This window comes from Excalfactoria chinensis, chromosome 6 (assembly GCF_039878825.1).
Source record: "Excalfactoria chinensis isolate bCotChi1 chromosome 6, bCotChi1.hap2, whole genome shotgun sequence".
In the NCBI taxonomy this organism is placed as follows: Eukaryota; Metazoa; Chordata; class Aves; order Galliformes; family Phasianidae; genus Excalfactoria; species Excalfactoria chinensis.
The window spans coordinates 16,948,039-16,965,073 of record NC_092830.1 but is presented as its reverse complement, the minus strand read 5'-3'; the positions used below and the strand labels follow the sequence as shown (position 1 = coordinate 16,965,073).

The 17,035-nt window shown below is 32.8% G+C and overlaps 1 protein-coding gene across 40 annotated transcripts in view; it reads right to left on the bottom strand.

Annotated features, from left to right (window-relative positions):
* KCNMA1 (potassium calcium-activated channel subfamily M alpha 1) overlaps positions 1-17,035 on the bottom strand; it is a 403,732-nt gene that overhangs the window by 140,621 nt on the left and 246,076 nt on the right. For all 40 annotated transcript variants that reach the window (XM_072340339.1, XM_072340340.1, XM_072340330.1 and 37 more), the window contains one exon: positions 1,642-1,717. In XM_072340339.1, coding sequence (XP_072196440.1) covers positions 1,642-1,717 — 76 coding nt within the window. The remainder of the gene's footprint in view (positions 1-1,641; positions 1,718-17,035) is intronic.

Sequence of the window (17,035 nt, the reverse complement as noted above, 5' to 3'; positions counted from 1 at the left end):
ATCCCTTACTACGAGCCCTAAGTCCCTGTAGTTTTGTTGAGAAAATATTTGAAAGCAGTGAAGTAGAGAAATTTTCAACTCAACATCACACAATTCTTTTATTTTATCAGTACAGGGACAAAAAAATATTCTGAGTAAGATGTATTTCACTTTAGACTAGGGAAACAAATAGATGATTGGCAGAGGAATGTCTTCTACTAGTCCAAGGTATATATTTGGTTTGCTTTAGTTGTTCTTTTCAAATAAAACAATAATTACGTTCTCGTGATTTTCTCAGTACTTCACTGATCTTATCACTATCTGAATGTGTTTAAAAAATGTTTGGAAGTGGTGCACAGGGACATGATTTAGCAGGTGTTTAGAGTTAGGGTAGTATGGCTTGGTTAAGGTTAGACTTGATCTTCAAGGTCTGAGAAATTCTATGTCTATGATTAATGCTAACCACAATGAAATACTTCATTAAATTACCTCAATATTTTTAAAATGAATGCATATCACCTTAAATGGCATTTCCCACCCCCTCCTTCCCATTATTTTATATAATAAAATACATCTTTTCTATTCTTTTTATAATATAATTTTAGAGCTAATAACGAAATTGTAAATTTACTGTTTTAGTTCAACAGGTTGGTAATGTCATTAGTTCTTGGCCTATATAACAGACAAATAAACTATGAAGTTGAAAACTTCATGAAAACTTCATAAGCATTTGGCAAGAAATATAGAAATTTCTTAAGTTAACAAGATTTTTAGCCACCTATAAGCAAAGAAGTGTTGCAGTAACTGGTCAAAAGTATGTAAGACAAACAAGAATTTATGGTAATAATGAGAATTTATGTACATACTACTATATGTAACTGAAACATGGCTCACTTTTAAAGAAGTAAATTTTATTTAATTGAACATGGATTTAATGAGGATAATACCTTCAGTCCTCTAGCTCTTGAAAAAGTTCTAAAGATTGCCTATTAGACACAAGTGCTTGACACATTATGATGGCATTTAAGAACATTCCAGGAAAAAAAACAAAAAAAACACCTCACTGAAATTTAGCAAAAGCAACAGACATCTTTAGTTTATACTTTCTTTAAGTTAAATTCATGTAAAACAATACATTAAAAAAAAAAAAAAGAGGACATTTACATTTGTCAGCTGTAACTATATATTTTTCTAAAACAAATGGTATTCTGCCTGTTTGTTGCAGTTTGATTCATTCAGTTTACAAAACGCTGCTTTGTGAACATCGATAGTATCCTATCTTTCCTTAGCAAACTGGTTAATTTCTGTTAATTAATTTCTGTTCTGTAAGACAGTGGAACACAGACTGACAATGTGGAAAGAAGTAGCATTTAATCAGCGAACAGATCTGTAATTCATTCTGCTCTGAATTTATCAATATTCAATCTTGCTCGCATATTCCAAGCAAAATCTACTTCTGATAACATAGAAAGAAAAAAAAAATATATTAAATCACTGGTCAACTAAAAAAAAAAAATGTTTAAAGAACAGATTTTGAGCTTCATTTTTATGGCTGGTTCTTTTTTATCAGACAAGAAAATCATGTATTACTAGGGCCACAAACAAAAACCATTTATGTTATGCCATCAATGCAACTATTCAAAACGTAAGTAAATATCTTACCTTGTTTTAAGGATATTCAGAAACTGCAATATTTCTGAAAACTGTATCAGTCTAAGGGCTCTTAAAAATCTTAAACCTGCATTAAAGAAAAAAAATAAGACTCTAGTAAAGAATAACGCTAACAACATTTCATTTACAATGACAGCAATCATGAGAACAACATAGGCAGCATACAGTATGTCAAATACCTTTGAAGTGTTCCTCCATATTTAACAGTTTCAACATCCTCACCAGTCCTTTTTGGAATAGTTTTAACCTTAATTCCTTAACTGCTGAGGTATTCTACCAGAAAAATTCAGTTTAGCCAGGAAGCCATGGAAGGAGATTAATTAGCTGAAAGCTAAGAGGGGAGAAAAAGCTTCTTTGAGGTTCTGTTGGTTATTCTAGCACACATGACCTTCTCTACAGACTGCCAAAGACAGACACGTACAGACCTGAAACTTCACAATTCTCCAAGCTCCCATGATGCTTAGTGAAAAATTAGAGATTATGAGCAAAAGATCTGATAAACCAGATAAACTAGACTGATTAAATTTGCAAATCTTAATGACGTCAAATCTTTTATTGTAATAATGCCCCTATCTCCATCCTAATTTCCAAAAAACAAGAGAACCACACACTCTCTCCTAAAAGTTTCAAATATGCTATATAATTATTTCTATAAAGAAATAGGAATTTTGTGTTGAAATCAGGTTGCATGAGTAGCAATTCTCAGACAACTGTAAAGCCAGTAAGAAAGAGTATGCAAGAGAAAATGCTGTAAAAGATTAAGGGCTTAAATTATCAAAAGAGACTTATTCTGATACTAGATTGGCTACAGATCTCTGGCACATGAGTGAAGGTACATAGTGTATAAACGCACAACTTATAACATTGAAACAGAGCTTTCAGTAAACAGTGCAGCCAACAGTTAAAAGTTGTATAATATGCTGCTGTGACTATTGCAGGGCAGCTTCGTGTCACTCAATATCCAGTGCTATAAAACATTTTTTCTCCCTAGAAAGTTAAATAAGCAATTAAACATCAGCACAACCTTCCTCATCTCAGTGAAGTTCAGAGGTTTCCTTCAAAAGCAAAGTAGTATGTGGTCAGATGTGTGCTAAATCAAGGCTTTATTTAAACAGCATTATAGAAAAGTTGCTAAATTAAATTTTTACTCTTGTTAAGGCTCATAACTAACCTTAATGGAGAAGAAAATCTCTCTTATTTGCATATCATACATATATAAGTCTATACAAACTATGTAGCCCTGCAGATTAATCACAACTTGAAAAGTGGATTTGGGGTTGTCAGTAGAAAAAGACGTAAAATGATGCTTAATAATTCTAAACTTCAGATGCATGTGCAAGTAGAAGATGACCATTTTATATCAAATTTCTCAAACTCCGTGACACATACTTCTGCTGCACTTGCAGAAGTAGTTATAGTAGTAGAATTCTAGCAGTTTCTAGTAGTGAAACATTCAAAATTATGTACATTTTGAAATTGTCTCTCAATCCACTCCCTAGCAAATTTTTAATAAACATACTCTAAGAAAAGTCCCTCATTTCAAATGCACTGCAACTGAGGAGAATTTAATGATATATCCATTGCAATGTTTCAAAAACAAGCATAAGAAAGAAAGAGAGAAAAAGAGAGAGAGAAAAAGGGAGACAAAGAACTAGAGAATTACAAAGGCTTAAAGTCCAGATTCCATGATCTGCAAATAGAACTTGCTTGTACTGAATCAGCTTGTAACCTCTGCATCCTGTCTAGGACACTACTTTGGAGCTTTGTTTTTTATATAAGGAAACTTCAGCGTTCTGCCTGTTCTGCATAGTTCAAACATGAAAAAACATGGAGCATAGATAAAAAATTTCCATATCATGACAGAATCTAAATCCTTTCCACTGTTCTACCCTTTGCAATAACTGAATAAATCTGTTAGATTTTTGTACCTGTGCCATTTTAGATGATCACCTATACTTCCTGTCTTGTAGACACTGAGTTCTATCACACCAACAAGAATATAGGATTTAATAAGAATCTCATCCCATATTCACAGTATGTGTCTACAAGTCATAAACCCTATGAAATGGCAGATTCTCTAGATGATATATAAAAACTTTGCAAGCTGTCATGAACCGTATATTATATTACTTCATTATGTTTTCCAGAAAACTTGTTGTTATATAATTTTTTCAGAAAAATTAATCATGACAGAATTGCTGAATATTTAAAACCTCAGGAGGAAATACACAGAGGCTAGGAATACAACTTTTAAGTGTAAGCCATTGCAAGGAAGACAGTTTGCAAGGAAGGTTGAAAATCTCATTGAGAATGTTTAAAGTATGAAATTCAGGAATATTAATAAAAAAATGGGAAATGTGGAACATTGGAAGTAACATTATTTCCAAGTATCTATAGTACCTTGTACACAAGATTTTAGCATGTAAACACCAGTTCATTGTTTGTTTGCAAATGAAACCTACTATGTCTGCAGTACCTATTCCCCAGATCACTATTAACATGAAGTCTGCCAAAGGAATTCTACACAGTAGGGACAAATTACGCCGTACAATGCACCAATGAGCACACCGCTCCAGAGGGGAGTCTTCAAACCAAAGTGTTTTTGTTGTGGTTTTTTTTTTGGCTTACTGGCAACATTCACTAATACTAGATTAACTCAAACTAAGGAGAAAGAAGTACTAAGAATTCCCAGTTTTTAATAATTGTTTTTTAAAGTTGTGAAAGAAATAAGAGGTGCTGTCTTTGAGTTAATGTTTGGCACTCTAAAACATTTAACAGCATAGACTGATTTACCCTCTGCAGTAAATTATGTGCACTTTGAAAAATCGCAGCGAACTTGGAAATTTCAGCTTTATTTGTCAAATAGACTCCAAAAAGCAACAACTAGGAACAGACTGTAAGCATAAGGCTCAAATGAAATAAGACTGCCTCTGAATGTATGTTATCCATCATCTTGCACTTAGCAAGGTGATGATGAATCAACTGAATAATTCTTTACAGGAAAAGTCCAAGAAACACTTCATTTTTGTGTTGGAGTTAACAATATGTCAAAGACTGTTTGCAATCATGCAGTAATCCAGACACAGTAATCCTTACAGCAATAACCCTGCTACAGTGAAACTGTTGTCAGATTAAAGATGGCCCAAATTATTCATTAGATAGCTTACCATGAATCCACATTAGATGAAAACTAAGCAAAGTTTAATAGAAAAGATTTTGAGCAGTCTTACTCAAAAATAATTATCAATGGGTCCATAAAGAACCATAGGCAGGTTATGAAAAAAATCATATAAAATAATTAACACAACGTCCCATGTTATGATCTCCCACTGTTCCAAATCAATTTTGACTCATTTAAAAGTAAGATAATCTCTTTCATGCTCACCAATGCACCAGGAATAGAAATACATGATATTTTTTACACGTCAAAGATTGTAATCAAAAATCTATAATGAGAACATTAATAAAAAAATCCATTTTCAAAAACTGTACAAGGTACTAGCACTCATATTTAAAGAACATAATCAGTAATTCAGATAATATAGATTGTTATGTATTATAGTAATGTCCATTAGCAATGTTTAATGGAATCCTGTCTTCTAAAGACAGCTGACCAATCTGATGAAGGCAAAACTCGAGGATTATTTGCTATTTTGCCTTCTTACCTCTTCCTTGACAAAAGGTTTTATGCTGGAACATTCCTGTGGGATTTATTTAGAATAGAACAGAATCCTCTGCAGTACAATACATTTTTGCATATATAAAGGTTTAATGCACCTAGAAATTCCCTCTAAATCAGACGAAAAATACACATGCTTATTCAGCCAGATAATCTTCAGATTCTAAATGCAAGACTAAGGTATATTTCCAACTTGGAATTTATCTGAACTGAAGATTTCATAGATTTCTAAGCCAGATAAGTCTATTATACTTATCAAATTAGATTCCTTAAATATAAAAAAATACATTATTCCATAATTGCAATCCCTAGTCCAATAATTTCACTTGTATATGTAGACATAATTCAAATGATCCTCAAAGTATACAACAGCATTATTTTCTTACTGTGGAAATATTTGTTCAGCTACATGTTTCAAATGTGACATCTAAAGAACAATTCTCAAAGTACACTGAAGATTTAAAATGCATGTAGAAACTTGTATTATTTTATCAGGTAATTTTCTAAATCACCCAAGAGATTACTGGGAATAGAAGTAGGGTTTTTTTGTGTGTGTGTGTGTGTTTTTTTTTTTAAATTATAATTTACATAATGCATATATAAAGGTAGCTGGTAAGTTATTTGATTACATAAAGCTAACAGAAAACACTAAATGTTTGTATTAACAACAGATTACATTAAAAAATAAATAAAATAAAAGAGAACAAAAATATCACCAGCCTGGCTCCCAGAGTCAAATGAAATTCAGAGTCTCCTGAAATTCTATACACTGAATGTGGCTGTGAAACAGTGATATAGCAAAATATCTCAGACCAACTTTGAAAAGTGGCTGAGAAGCCAAGTAACCCCCAAACACTAAAATTAGTTTCAAATATTACTGAAGTCAGTTTTGTGCAAAAAGAAGCAATTTTTATTCTGCTGAAATGACGGGGATTGATTCAGAATACAACAAGAGTATTTTTATTGCATACTTGTTCAGTTCTGTGAAGTAAAAATATTATCCAGCTACTGCTTTCCATGTCTTTAGTGAGGACTCAGTAAGACAGATGTTTTAAAACATAATAGTGAAAAACATGACCAACAGGCTAATTGACAGTAGCAATAAAATTAGAGTTGAAAATTCTTTATGAGGTTTACAGTAAAGAAGACAAAATGATTTTAATCTTTATTTGGATTTCACAGTCTTAAAATTGTTCAAATACAACATTTTCCTGTCAGTCAGTTCTGTAGTCTCAATTGAACTGATGCTTTTAAAGTGGATTGGAATACAACTGCTACTGGGATTCAGCCAAAGTTATAAACCCCCAAAACAAAATTTATAATTGTTAATCTTTAAAAGGGAAGAGGATGAAGTGAAAACAACTATTATTTTTTCTTTATGGGATTCCAGAAAACAGAAACAGGAATTAGGGTATTTCCTTAATTCAAGGTGACTTCAATCTAGTGGAACAGCATCAAGTATTACATTACGCCTTCAAATAAATAAATACTACCTTTCTTACTACCATATATTGCTTATTCTATCAGTAGCATATTCAGGGGTAGTAGCATAAAGACTTCAAACTACAGAGAGTCTACATACCAGCTAAAACCTTTGCAAACCATTCACCCATTCATTAGAATTGTACCTTCAATGAATGATTTCACTATTCATGAAAATTATCAATGGCCACTGCTACGCCATATTTGATTGAGACCATATGGTTTAGAGAAGACTGAAAAAGCAAGAATTAGTACTCAGGAAATGAGAAAATTTTCTGAGATTTACAAAATAGAGGAGGTAATTTTTGGGATGAAAACAGCTCTGTTCTGAATGCCTTCACACAGTGCAGCAGAACAACCTGAGATTCCAGTCCCCATAGATGAGTGTCAAAATGAAAGCTCCAAGAACAATTCAAGACATAAGAGAATCTGCAAGATAGCCAAATTATTTTCCTCCTTATTATGCAAATGTACATATGAAACAGGTTTCACTGCATCAAGCTAAAAATATATATAGGTTGCATACTAATTCCTTTCAAGCAGTATCCTGCTGCACATTTTTAATTTACATTTACATCTATTGAAATGATGGCCACCCAAAGCAAAATAAACAACAAGAACCCTATATCACTGTAGAATATTACCTTACATTCTTAATAAAGACAATTATTTCATTCTATTTGAATATCAAACCCCCTTGGGGAGACACTGCATATGCAGGCGTATTACTTCATGCAAGGCACAGAAGAAATTTTTCCTATAAAGCAGCTGAAATCATATACCAAGTTTGAAAAAAAAAAAAAATGAACAGCATCTTTTAAGAAAAAATTGTGCTAGCACCAGATCACAAACTACATATTGAAGAAGAAGTTTAGAGTTGGACCTTACCCCAGTATGAGCCGACCCTATAACAAGAGACCAAGGAGTTTCGGAAAGAATGTTGTTCTTCCTTCTCAGGGATATTATGTCCTGCTTTGACACGATATCCATTTTGGAATAATTCTCCAAGGGACTTTTTACGTCTTCTGGTACTTCTATAAGTTTCCGTACGCGTGCCCCCAGAAGGGCTGTGGTAGACTAAAATCTTGCTGGGAATCATGACTATGAATCTTCTGCTTCAGATGTACTGCACATGTATTGTGGTCCAGTCTTCAGTCACAGCATCCACTAACAATGAAGATATTCATATATATCTCTGTTGTTTTTTTTTTGTTGTTGTTTTTCTTCCTGATTCAGTATTAACACAGAGAAAGCTCAGAGTACTTTCTTTAACAGAGCTTTCCTCTGGAAGCGGATTTACTTAAAAGGGCACTGTTTGCAAATTTGAATTATATATAAATTTCAACTTTACATGTTGTTATCAAAATATAATTCAATATAATCTAACTCATTTCTGTTAGCATGAAACATACAGAATTCATGCAAATACAGAACTCAGCCTCACAAAACATCCAAGTGTGTAGACAAAACAAATCAGAGAACAGACAGGCAGGCAGTGCAGATGCTCCTCTGATCCGTGATGTACTAGAGCTTAAGAGCCATCTTCTATCCGGATATTACCACATAAGCTTCTTTCAGATACACCAAAGAACCACACCCATCAATTCAAAACCCACAAATGTGATGCTGTTCACTTGAAATGAACAGGTACTCTCATAAAGAATATAGCTGTAGCAGATCATAATGGGAATTGTTTGCTGTGTACTCTTTTCTTTGGCATTTTGTATGTGTGCCTTCTGGTGAAAGTTGTTATGCAGAAAGCAGAGGTCACATACCAGCCAACTCTTACAGGATTTATCCCAGATGAAATAAACCCCTGTACACACACAACCAGTCTTCATCTAATCCCAGTTAATGACAGCTATATTGCAGGAAAAATATATATATATCTTTAGCCATCAAGCAAGAGGGAAAGAATAGAGCACATCAGTTCTCTCAAGCAGGCTTGTTCTGTGAATATTCACAACAGGATTTCTGTTCAGTCAGCTACTATCTCAATTAGAAAAAAATGCTCTTTCAAATAAAATGTAAATGTGAAATGGTATCTTCCATGATACATGTGCTTGCCTGGTCTTCCTGGCTTTGGAGCATAACATGCATATTCCATCTTGAAAAGCTAACTTCAAGAAATAAGCTTAACATGCTGAACATTCCTTTTGTGTGTTTTTGTTTTTTTTGTTTGTTTGTTTGTTTTTATTTGTTGTTTGGTTTTTTGTTGTTGTTGTTGTTTTCTGCACAAAGAAAGCCATGAAAATATATATTCTAAAAATATATCAATGCCATCTGGACTACAACGCAAAGCAGATACAAAAAAAGACAGCACCATGTGCTTATAGGAAATGTACAGGATCTCAAAACACTTTGGAAAATGTTATTGAAGTGCAACAAGGCTAAACAGAAATGTGGAACACAGTACACACCAATTTAAGATTTCAAGTATTATTCAGGTAGTAAATCATAAGTAAACTGCTTCTGTGACTCTTTTACATCATAACATTTACACCAAGTTCTTACAAACACCATGGTCACGTTCCCACTGGTCACAGAGAAAAGCTCCATGGGAGTGGAACACTGGGAATGTTCCTCTGACTCTGTACAAATGCATACAGACATATATATATATATATATATATATATATATCTGTGAGCGTTTGAACTATTCCTTTCAAACTGGAAGGATTTTAACAAGGCATTATTTATCCCTGCTTCTAATCACATCTTGTACTGCTCAAACTGAAAGAACATCTTATTATTTTTGTTTTTAATAATGTGAGGCATATTATTTTTCTTCACTTTTTGTATTCCACATTGAATATAACTATAATCTTATTATTCTTTGAATTTCAAGCCTATTGTTTTCATACTTTTTTTCTTTTTAATTGTTTGTTTGTTTATTTATTTACAGCAAACATTTGGGTATAGAATTCAAAATCACTGCATGTCCAGTACATCTCTAAAGCAAATTAGTGTTCCAGTAATAACTAGCAAAAGCTGACCTTTTTATTTACATAACCTGTACTTAGGGTTTATTAATCCGACAGTATTAACTCTTTCAGCTCCCCGGAACAGAGGATGCTACCCAGACTTCTATTGATTTTCTCCCTTTAGTTTCAGTGCACTGCTAAAACTACTGAATATATCAAAGTCTGGGGGGAAAAAAATGAATTAAATAATAGAAAATGGAAATAATTTTGAAACAAACCTGATCCACATTTAAAAAAAAAAAAAAAAGTAAATCTAAATTTCTTGATCATCAGGATTGTGATATATGCTGAGAAACATCAGAGGCAGAGCCAGGCAAAGATGCTTCTATTACTTTCATATTCTGTGCAGAAGTATGTATTTTCATATGGGATAGTTATCTGGTTGTGCAAGACACTTTCTGCTTTCAGTGAGAATAAGGTCCTCTATAATCTACACTGTCTCATCTAAATAGGCTGCAATACATACCTTACAGATTAACTTCAAAAGCACATTTGAAATGCTTTAATTTAATAGAAGCAATTAGTAATTAGAGGACTGCTACTGATAATTAATATTCAAGAAGTGAATGAAACAGTGGCTTCGTAAGTGCCTGATCAAATCTTGAAATTTAACCCAGTCAGTTTTTTTAGAGCACTGCATATTACTGTGGCAGGAATTCAGCAGGTGGGGTGTCCCCATTTTCTCCTGATTTAGCAGCCAGAAATTCACTGTAAGATTTTAAAGATTACTGTCCATATCAGACAGAAGATACCAGCCTCTGCATTAAGCACCATCATTTTATCAGCACTGAAAATAAACTAATCATCAGAACATAACAGAAGAGGGTTTTTTAATTTTAAACTCTGTTTTTAAATTCATATTCAGAGGTACCCCACATACATTATTTAGGTCTCATTTTGGATCAAAATAGTATAGGTTTAAAAAAAAAAGGGGGGGGGGGGTGTCTTTGGTTACATCTGATCACTTGAGAAACAAAAAACTATTTGATTCCCAATTCTACTATAGATAGTATAAAAGTTAATTCTCAAAAGCCATGTAGAACCAAAGTAATAACAACTTCTCTGCAAACTGTGTTTGACATCAATGAAATCAGTGTTAGATAGCAACTTAAATAAAGGAAGAAACACAAGGCTAAAGTAAGGACAGGTGGTAAGTCAAAGCTTTAGCATTTTAGAAAGAACTTAAGTTCCTGATGCATGTCTACATGCATTATTGCTGTTTTCTAGTTTCAAACATAATCTTAAGACACTGAATAACACAGCCTGGCACTCCTAGCAACAAAAAGCAGAGTCACTACATACTTTTGCTGCTATCTCCCTTAACATAAAATCAATTTTGGTTTATAACACTTCAGTGTATAAACACAGTCAGAGTATGTCATATTCCATGAGAAAAGCACAGATATCCCAGTATAGAATGAATACTGGATCCTTATAGAAAATCAGAGATTTTTTATCTTGTAAGCATCATATTTTTCAGAAGAAATATTATCCTACCAAACTGACAGCAGTGCAACTGTTAATAAAAGGCTGAAAGCATGAAAAGGATAAGCAATATTCTCACCTATTTCCGGGTGGGGGGAGGAAGGAAAAGAAAAAGTTAAAGATGAAAAAAATTGAGAACGAAGGAAGTTATTGATTTCTCATTTTTCCTTTTTTTTTTTTTTTTTTTTTCTTAGAGTTGTATGATTCTTATTAGATCATTAGATCCTTAAGTCAATATTCAAAAAGCATGAAAAAGATGCCTTTTTTTTTTTTTTTTTTTTCCTTTTTTTTTGGGGGGGGGGGGGTACTTTACTTGATAATGTTAGTAAAATCAAGACAAATTCTTAAATCAGAGGTAACACCTCAGTGAGTTAACCTTGCAAAGTGGAAGCTCTGAAGGTTAAAGATTTGAGCATTGTTTTTTAAAACACCCATTACAGCTAAGTATAAAGTAGTTTGACTTCCCAAGGAAACAAAGTGTTTGCAACCAGTTTAATTCTTCCTGGCATACATTAGGAACAAACTGCAGTAAAATCAGAAATATGCAATGCTTAGGCTGTAACAGAATGGAATAAGAACAAAAGCAAAAGAAGGACGAAGGGCAGATGTTAAAGCCTGACTAATGCTGCAGCACATGGTTGCTTGCAGACTTGCAATTCTGCCAGTTTTTACTTCTTTGAGTCACAAGGAATAACTGCAAATGAAAAAAATTGTATGTAATTATGATAAAGATGTGAAAAAAATTCCTAATTTTCTGACCAGATGTGTGCCACACACTTCATAAAATATTTATGCCTGTTAAAGATGAATGATGCTCTTTTACTAATTACAAAGTCTGAGAACTGAAAGATTCAATAAAGCACTAAGACTGAATCTGGAGTAAGTCCAGCAAAGAGAACAGTATTTAAGACTCTTCAAATTAATTTCAAACAGGAAATCTGTCTGTGGTCTGCCTTCTGAGATGAAAATTCTTAGGGTTTTTTACTGCTTAAAAACAGTTAAAGGCTAACATATTGCCAAAAGCTAGTATCAGTTACAAATATATTGCCACAAAATTACAACACTAAGAGTAGACAGTGAAAAAGGCTATGCACTATCAGAGTACATTAGAATCAGCTTCTGGAAAAGCAGGTGTCCGTGATGTTTTCCCAGAAGACAACCTCCCTCCAAATATGCACATTATTTGCCCTTTACTCCTGACTGCTACATATTTTCTATATAACTTAGATGTATTTCCACAGTAAGAATGAACATGAGAGAATCTAGAAGTCAAAGATCATTTTTATTTCCTATGTGTATCTGCTTTTACAGCTCATTTTACAATGCTGTAGTATGGATGTTTTGCCCATAGCAGGAAGGACAGTGAAACTGGGCAGGAGAGACCAATCTCAGTGTTAATATGAACTTTTATAGAAAATAAAAGCTAGAACCACAGTACAAATTATACAAACCACTATCGAAATTATCCTAATTCATTTGAATTTATGATTGCAATATATTTTGTGTATCATCTCTGATGTTCATTGACTGCCACATCATCATACAAATTCTCTGCCAAGTAATCACTATAAACCTATTATTTTCTTGAGCAAGCATTGTCCTAACCCTATATCTAGCCATCACTAAGCATTACAGTAAGTATGCATTAACAAGAACCAAGAAAAAATGTTATATATAAAATAAAAAATGATACAAAATAGTATACATTATATGAATTTTAATAAGAATAAGAAACTGTCTTAATTTTTATAATTTACATAAATAAACATTTAAGGACATAATGAAAATGTGAACTTCCAAATAACATTAGATGTGCATTAAAAGAAAACAATATAATTTCCCTGCATAAATCACATGTAACGGAAAGAAAATGACCTTACGGATAAAAAAAGTTTGACTAATAAAAAAAAAAAAAACCACAGTTTCTCAAATTAAAATGCTGTCGTTTTGTGTGTGTGTGTATGTGTGTGTGTGTGTGTGTGTGTGTTTTAATTAATTAAGGTTTTGGTTTTCATATTTCCTTGACATGTGCTATATTTTTATTCACAACAAACATAACTGCTGATAAAGTTGAATAGATCATTTTTCCAATATTTCTGCTCCTGGCCTGAAGTAGCAGCTAGTGAGTTTTTATAAGGCCTATTCCTAACAAACATCTGTGCAATTTCAAAGACAAGATAAGCTTCGATAACTCAGATTATTTGACCTCATCACCCTTTACAAATACCAAACCAGAAAGAATGATTGGTAGACAGATTTAAAGCAAAAGGTTTCCTAACTAGTACAGGCTTATATAACATTTGTAAATACACTTCATTGATTTATTCAAAAAGAATTATAAACTAAATGCCTGAACGCCTGAACTAAAAAAAAAAAAAAAAAAATGTGCTTTCCAAAGTTTAGTCAAGTCTTTTAACACTGTTCCATATTAAAAAAACAACCCTCTAGAATGAAAAAAAAAATTAAAAAAAAAAAAAAAATAAAAAAAAAAATAAAAAAAGGGAAAAAAACTTGGAAATGTATGCCAAAGCATACACACAGAAAGAGCAAGCAAATGCCCTCTGAACATCATTAGCTTTAGGACTTTCAAACAATCCATATGGAATATGGAGTAAATTGAACTCCACACTCAGATAGGACCTAAAGGTCTACTAGTACCATAGAAAGAAACAGATGCTCTCTTCTTTCTTTTCTTTATGATGAATATGTTCTACTGTTAACTAGGCCACAACTAAGGTACAATAACGTTTTTCTATAATACACATGGAAAAAAAAATAGTTTGGTTTACACAAAAAAGAATGTAAATCTAAAAGAAATAGGCTGAAGAGTACTGCTAAACCTTTGGAAGTTCTAAACATTACAACCTCAAACAGTGTTTCATTTAAGGGACTGCACACAGGACTCCATCTTATCAGATGTTATTTTAAACTGATTATGAAATACAAATTTAGGCTGCTTAAATGAAAATTCTGAATAGCGAGTATATTTGCTGTTCATGAATAACAACACAAATCCTAAGTAGTAATATTAATATACATTTTGTATCTTAAAACTCCAAATTTCCAAAAAGAAAGTTTTTTTGGTTGATGTTAAAGACTTTACTGCATATTGCAATTAAATGACATTTTGTTGTGGCTACTACCTTAGACCTGGCAGACATTTCAGTACCAAGGCATATAAGGCTGAAATCTTACACATGTTTTGAGGAAAAGCCAGTCATGTAATTATGGCATAATTGCCTTCCTAAAATGACTACGCAAGACATTTTTAAATAAGTCATCATGTCTGGGTACTTTCTATCCAGTAATTGTAAAAATTTGCTCTGCAGCCTACTGGTTTTCAGTGAGTCTGGCACAATCAGTTGAAGGTCCAGAAACATATAAGAAAGTTAATATTATTATCATATGTTTAAAAGTAATCATAGACCATAGTTAACCAAATCACAGACAGAACAAGGAATATTACAGCAAAATAATTAGCAGTTCAAAATAAAGATTTGTTTTGTGTACATGGGAAAACATTCTATTGTCATTAGAATTCATGTCTGAGCCGTAAAGTTGTACATACTAATGTAGATAATGCAGCATTGCCATGACATTCATTGAGTAAAAAAATAACCCTTATGCCTTTAAATAGCATGCTATCCAGGGTATTCTTGTCAGGGAAGGGTTCTTGGCCTTAAGTTAATACTTCTATTAATATTCTGGAGGGAAAATAAAATCCACATTGATAAAATTAACAGGTGATACTGAAAAATAATAAGGAAATATTGTTTGACTAAAAGGAGCAAAAAATTGTCCTATTCAACATTAAACATGTGGTACAGTCTTTTCAGTGACACACTATTGTCAAAAAACCTAGGGAAAAGGGGAAAAAAAGGAAAAAAAAAAAACAACTGGCAAATTAAAGGCATGCTGTAGAATTTGGATGTGTATTCATAGTTCTAGCCAGTAGATGGCAGAAATACATAATTCTTAATAAATAAACACACTGAAAATTGACTGTAAACTAAGGGTGCTAAGAAAGGCATATTTCTAAGGCCTGTGGATGTATCAAGAGACAGAAGATGCTTATAAAGTTTTGGAGCTCCTCTCTCACAGGCATCCTCATAATTTAGTTATCAAAACACTTTGTGTCATTAAGGTACCCTGTTTCACTCTATTTTTCAAAAGGCATAAATTGTTCAGCAAATTCATACAAATGTTTAGGCAGAGTTGCTCTGTGGAAAATATTAGGGGAAAAAAGAAAAAAGCAATAGGGTACTGAAACAAATATTGCTTTCTATGTCAGTTTTTCTCAGAGATTTTGAAGTTTCATCTTGAAGCACACTTGCTGGATGGCCAGAAGACATTTGCACCATCAGCTTAAACTATATGCTTTTTCACTAAAGTTATGCATCATTTCCATTAACCACAGGGAGAAACTAAATTCATTTTCTGACGTAAATATAGTGCTCTGTATGAGAGACACAGGAAATAGTTTTCTAAGACCAAGAATTGATACTGAAATATCAAGCCAGATCCAAAATGACTTGGAAAGTCTGTAACAGGATCTGAACAGGATTTGAACAAAGATCGGATAAAAAGAAAGCCTTCTTTTGAATAAATATGCTTTCCACCACTTAGAGAGATTCATTCTCTATGCTGCAGATATGTCTACATTTGCATGCATTGTCTGACTACTTTCCCCCCCACACTATAAATCTCAAATAACTTTCTGAAAAAATAGCACAGCTTCACCAGCAGCCAAGACTGCCTAGGGGATGCCAGATGAATCTACTAGCAAATAGTTTCCAAGAATTAAAATGTACAGTAGAATACATGGGAAAAGTAAACTGATCTATTGCGATTCAATATTGATATGAAAGAATATCAAATCCTTACAATTAGTTAGGATTTATTTAAATCACTGTAGTTCCTAAGGTTGATCGGTCTTAATTCACATGTCCTTGGAAAAATGAATATAAGATGATACTTTACATATTTAATCTTCCTCTATCAATATCACTCTGTCAAGACAGTTTATCCAACCTTGTCTGCTCATAGTCAATACTTAAATTTTCAAAAGCAAGTACATGATAACAAGCATTTTGGTATTTGAAGTGTGTTTGCCCTCACAGAAAACAGAGTAACGATTTTAAGTAGAGGGCACAGTGTTTGTAAATCATTACTGAAAAAGGCTAGAAAATATTCACACATTGAAGGCCTCTCCAGCTTAGTAGATTGCAAGCTACCAAAGAAACAAAGGTCTGATCATCTTAAGTTTAGCTGTGATAATCAGATCATAATGAATTAATAATGTTAAAAAGAGTTTTGCCAGAATCTCATCTCTGTCATTGCGAATCTTTCTTTTTTTCTCCAACAGCACTTTTAGCCTATCTTCACTTATACTGTAGAGACAGCACATTCATCAATTATTAGGAAACATCTGGCTAAAATTAATTATCAAAACAAGTTGTAAAATCTCTAGAGCCAGAAACACCATTCTTTATGTTATTGTTGTTCCCTTGGAAAGATTCTCCTCACTACACAGAAAGGTACAATTATAGCAGACAACTGTTCTGTTATCAGTACTATCAAATTTCACCTACAGTTCTGCAGAAGTATTCTATTTTACATATAAGTATCTGCACAAATGCTACTTTTTGCAAAACAGTGCTAGAAAAACGTCAGAAGGATATAGATGCAAACATACTTCATCAGAAAACAGTGATGTTTTTAACTGTAGTTTTCAATATTAGCATAAGCAATTTAT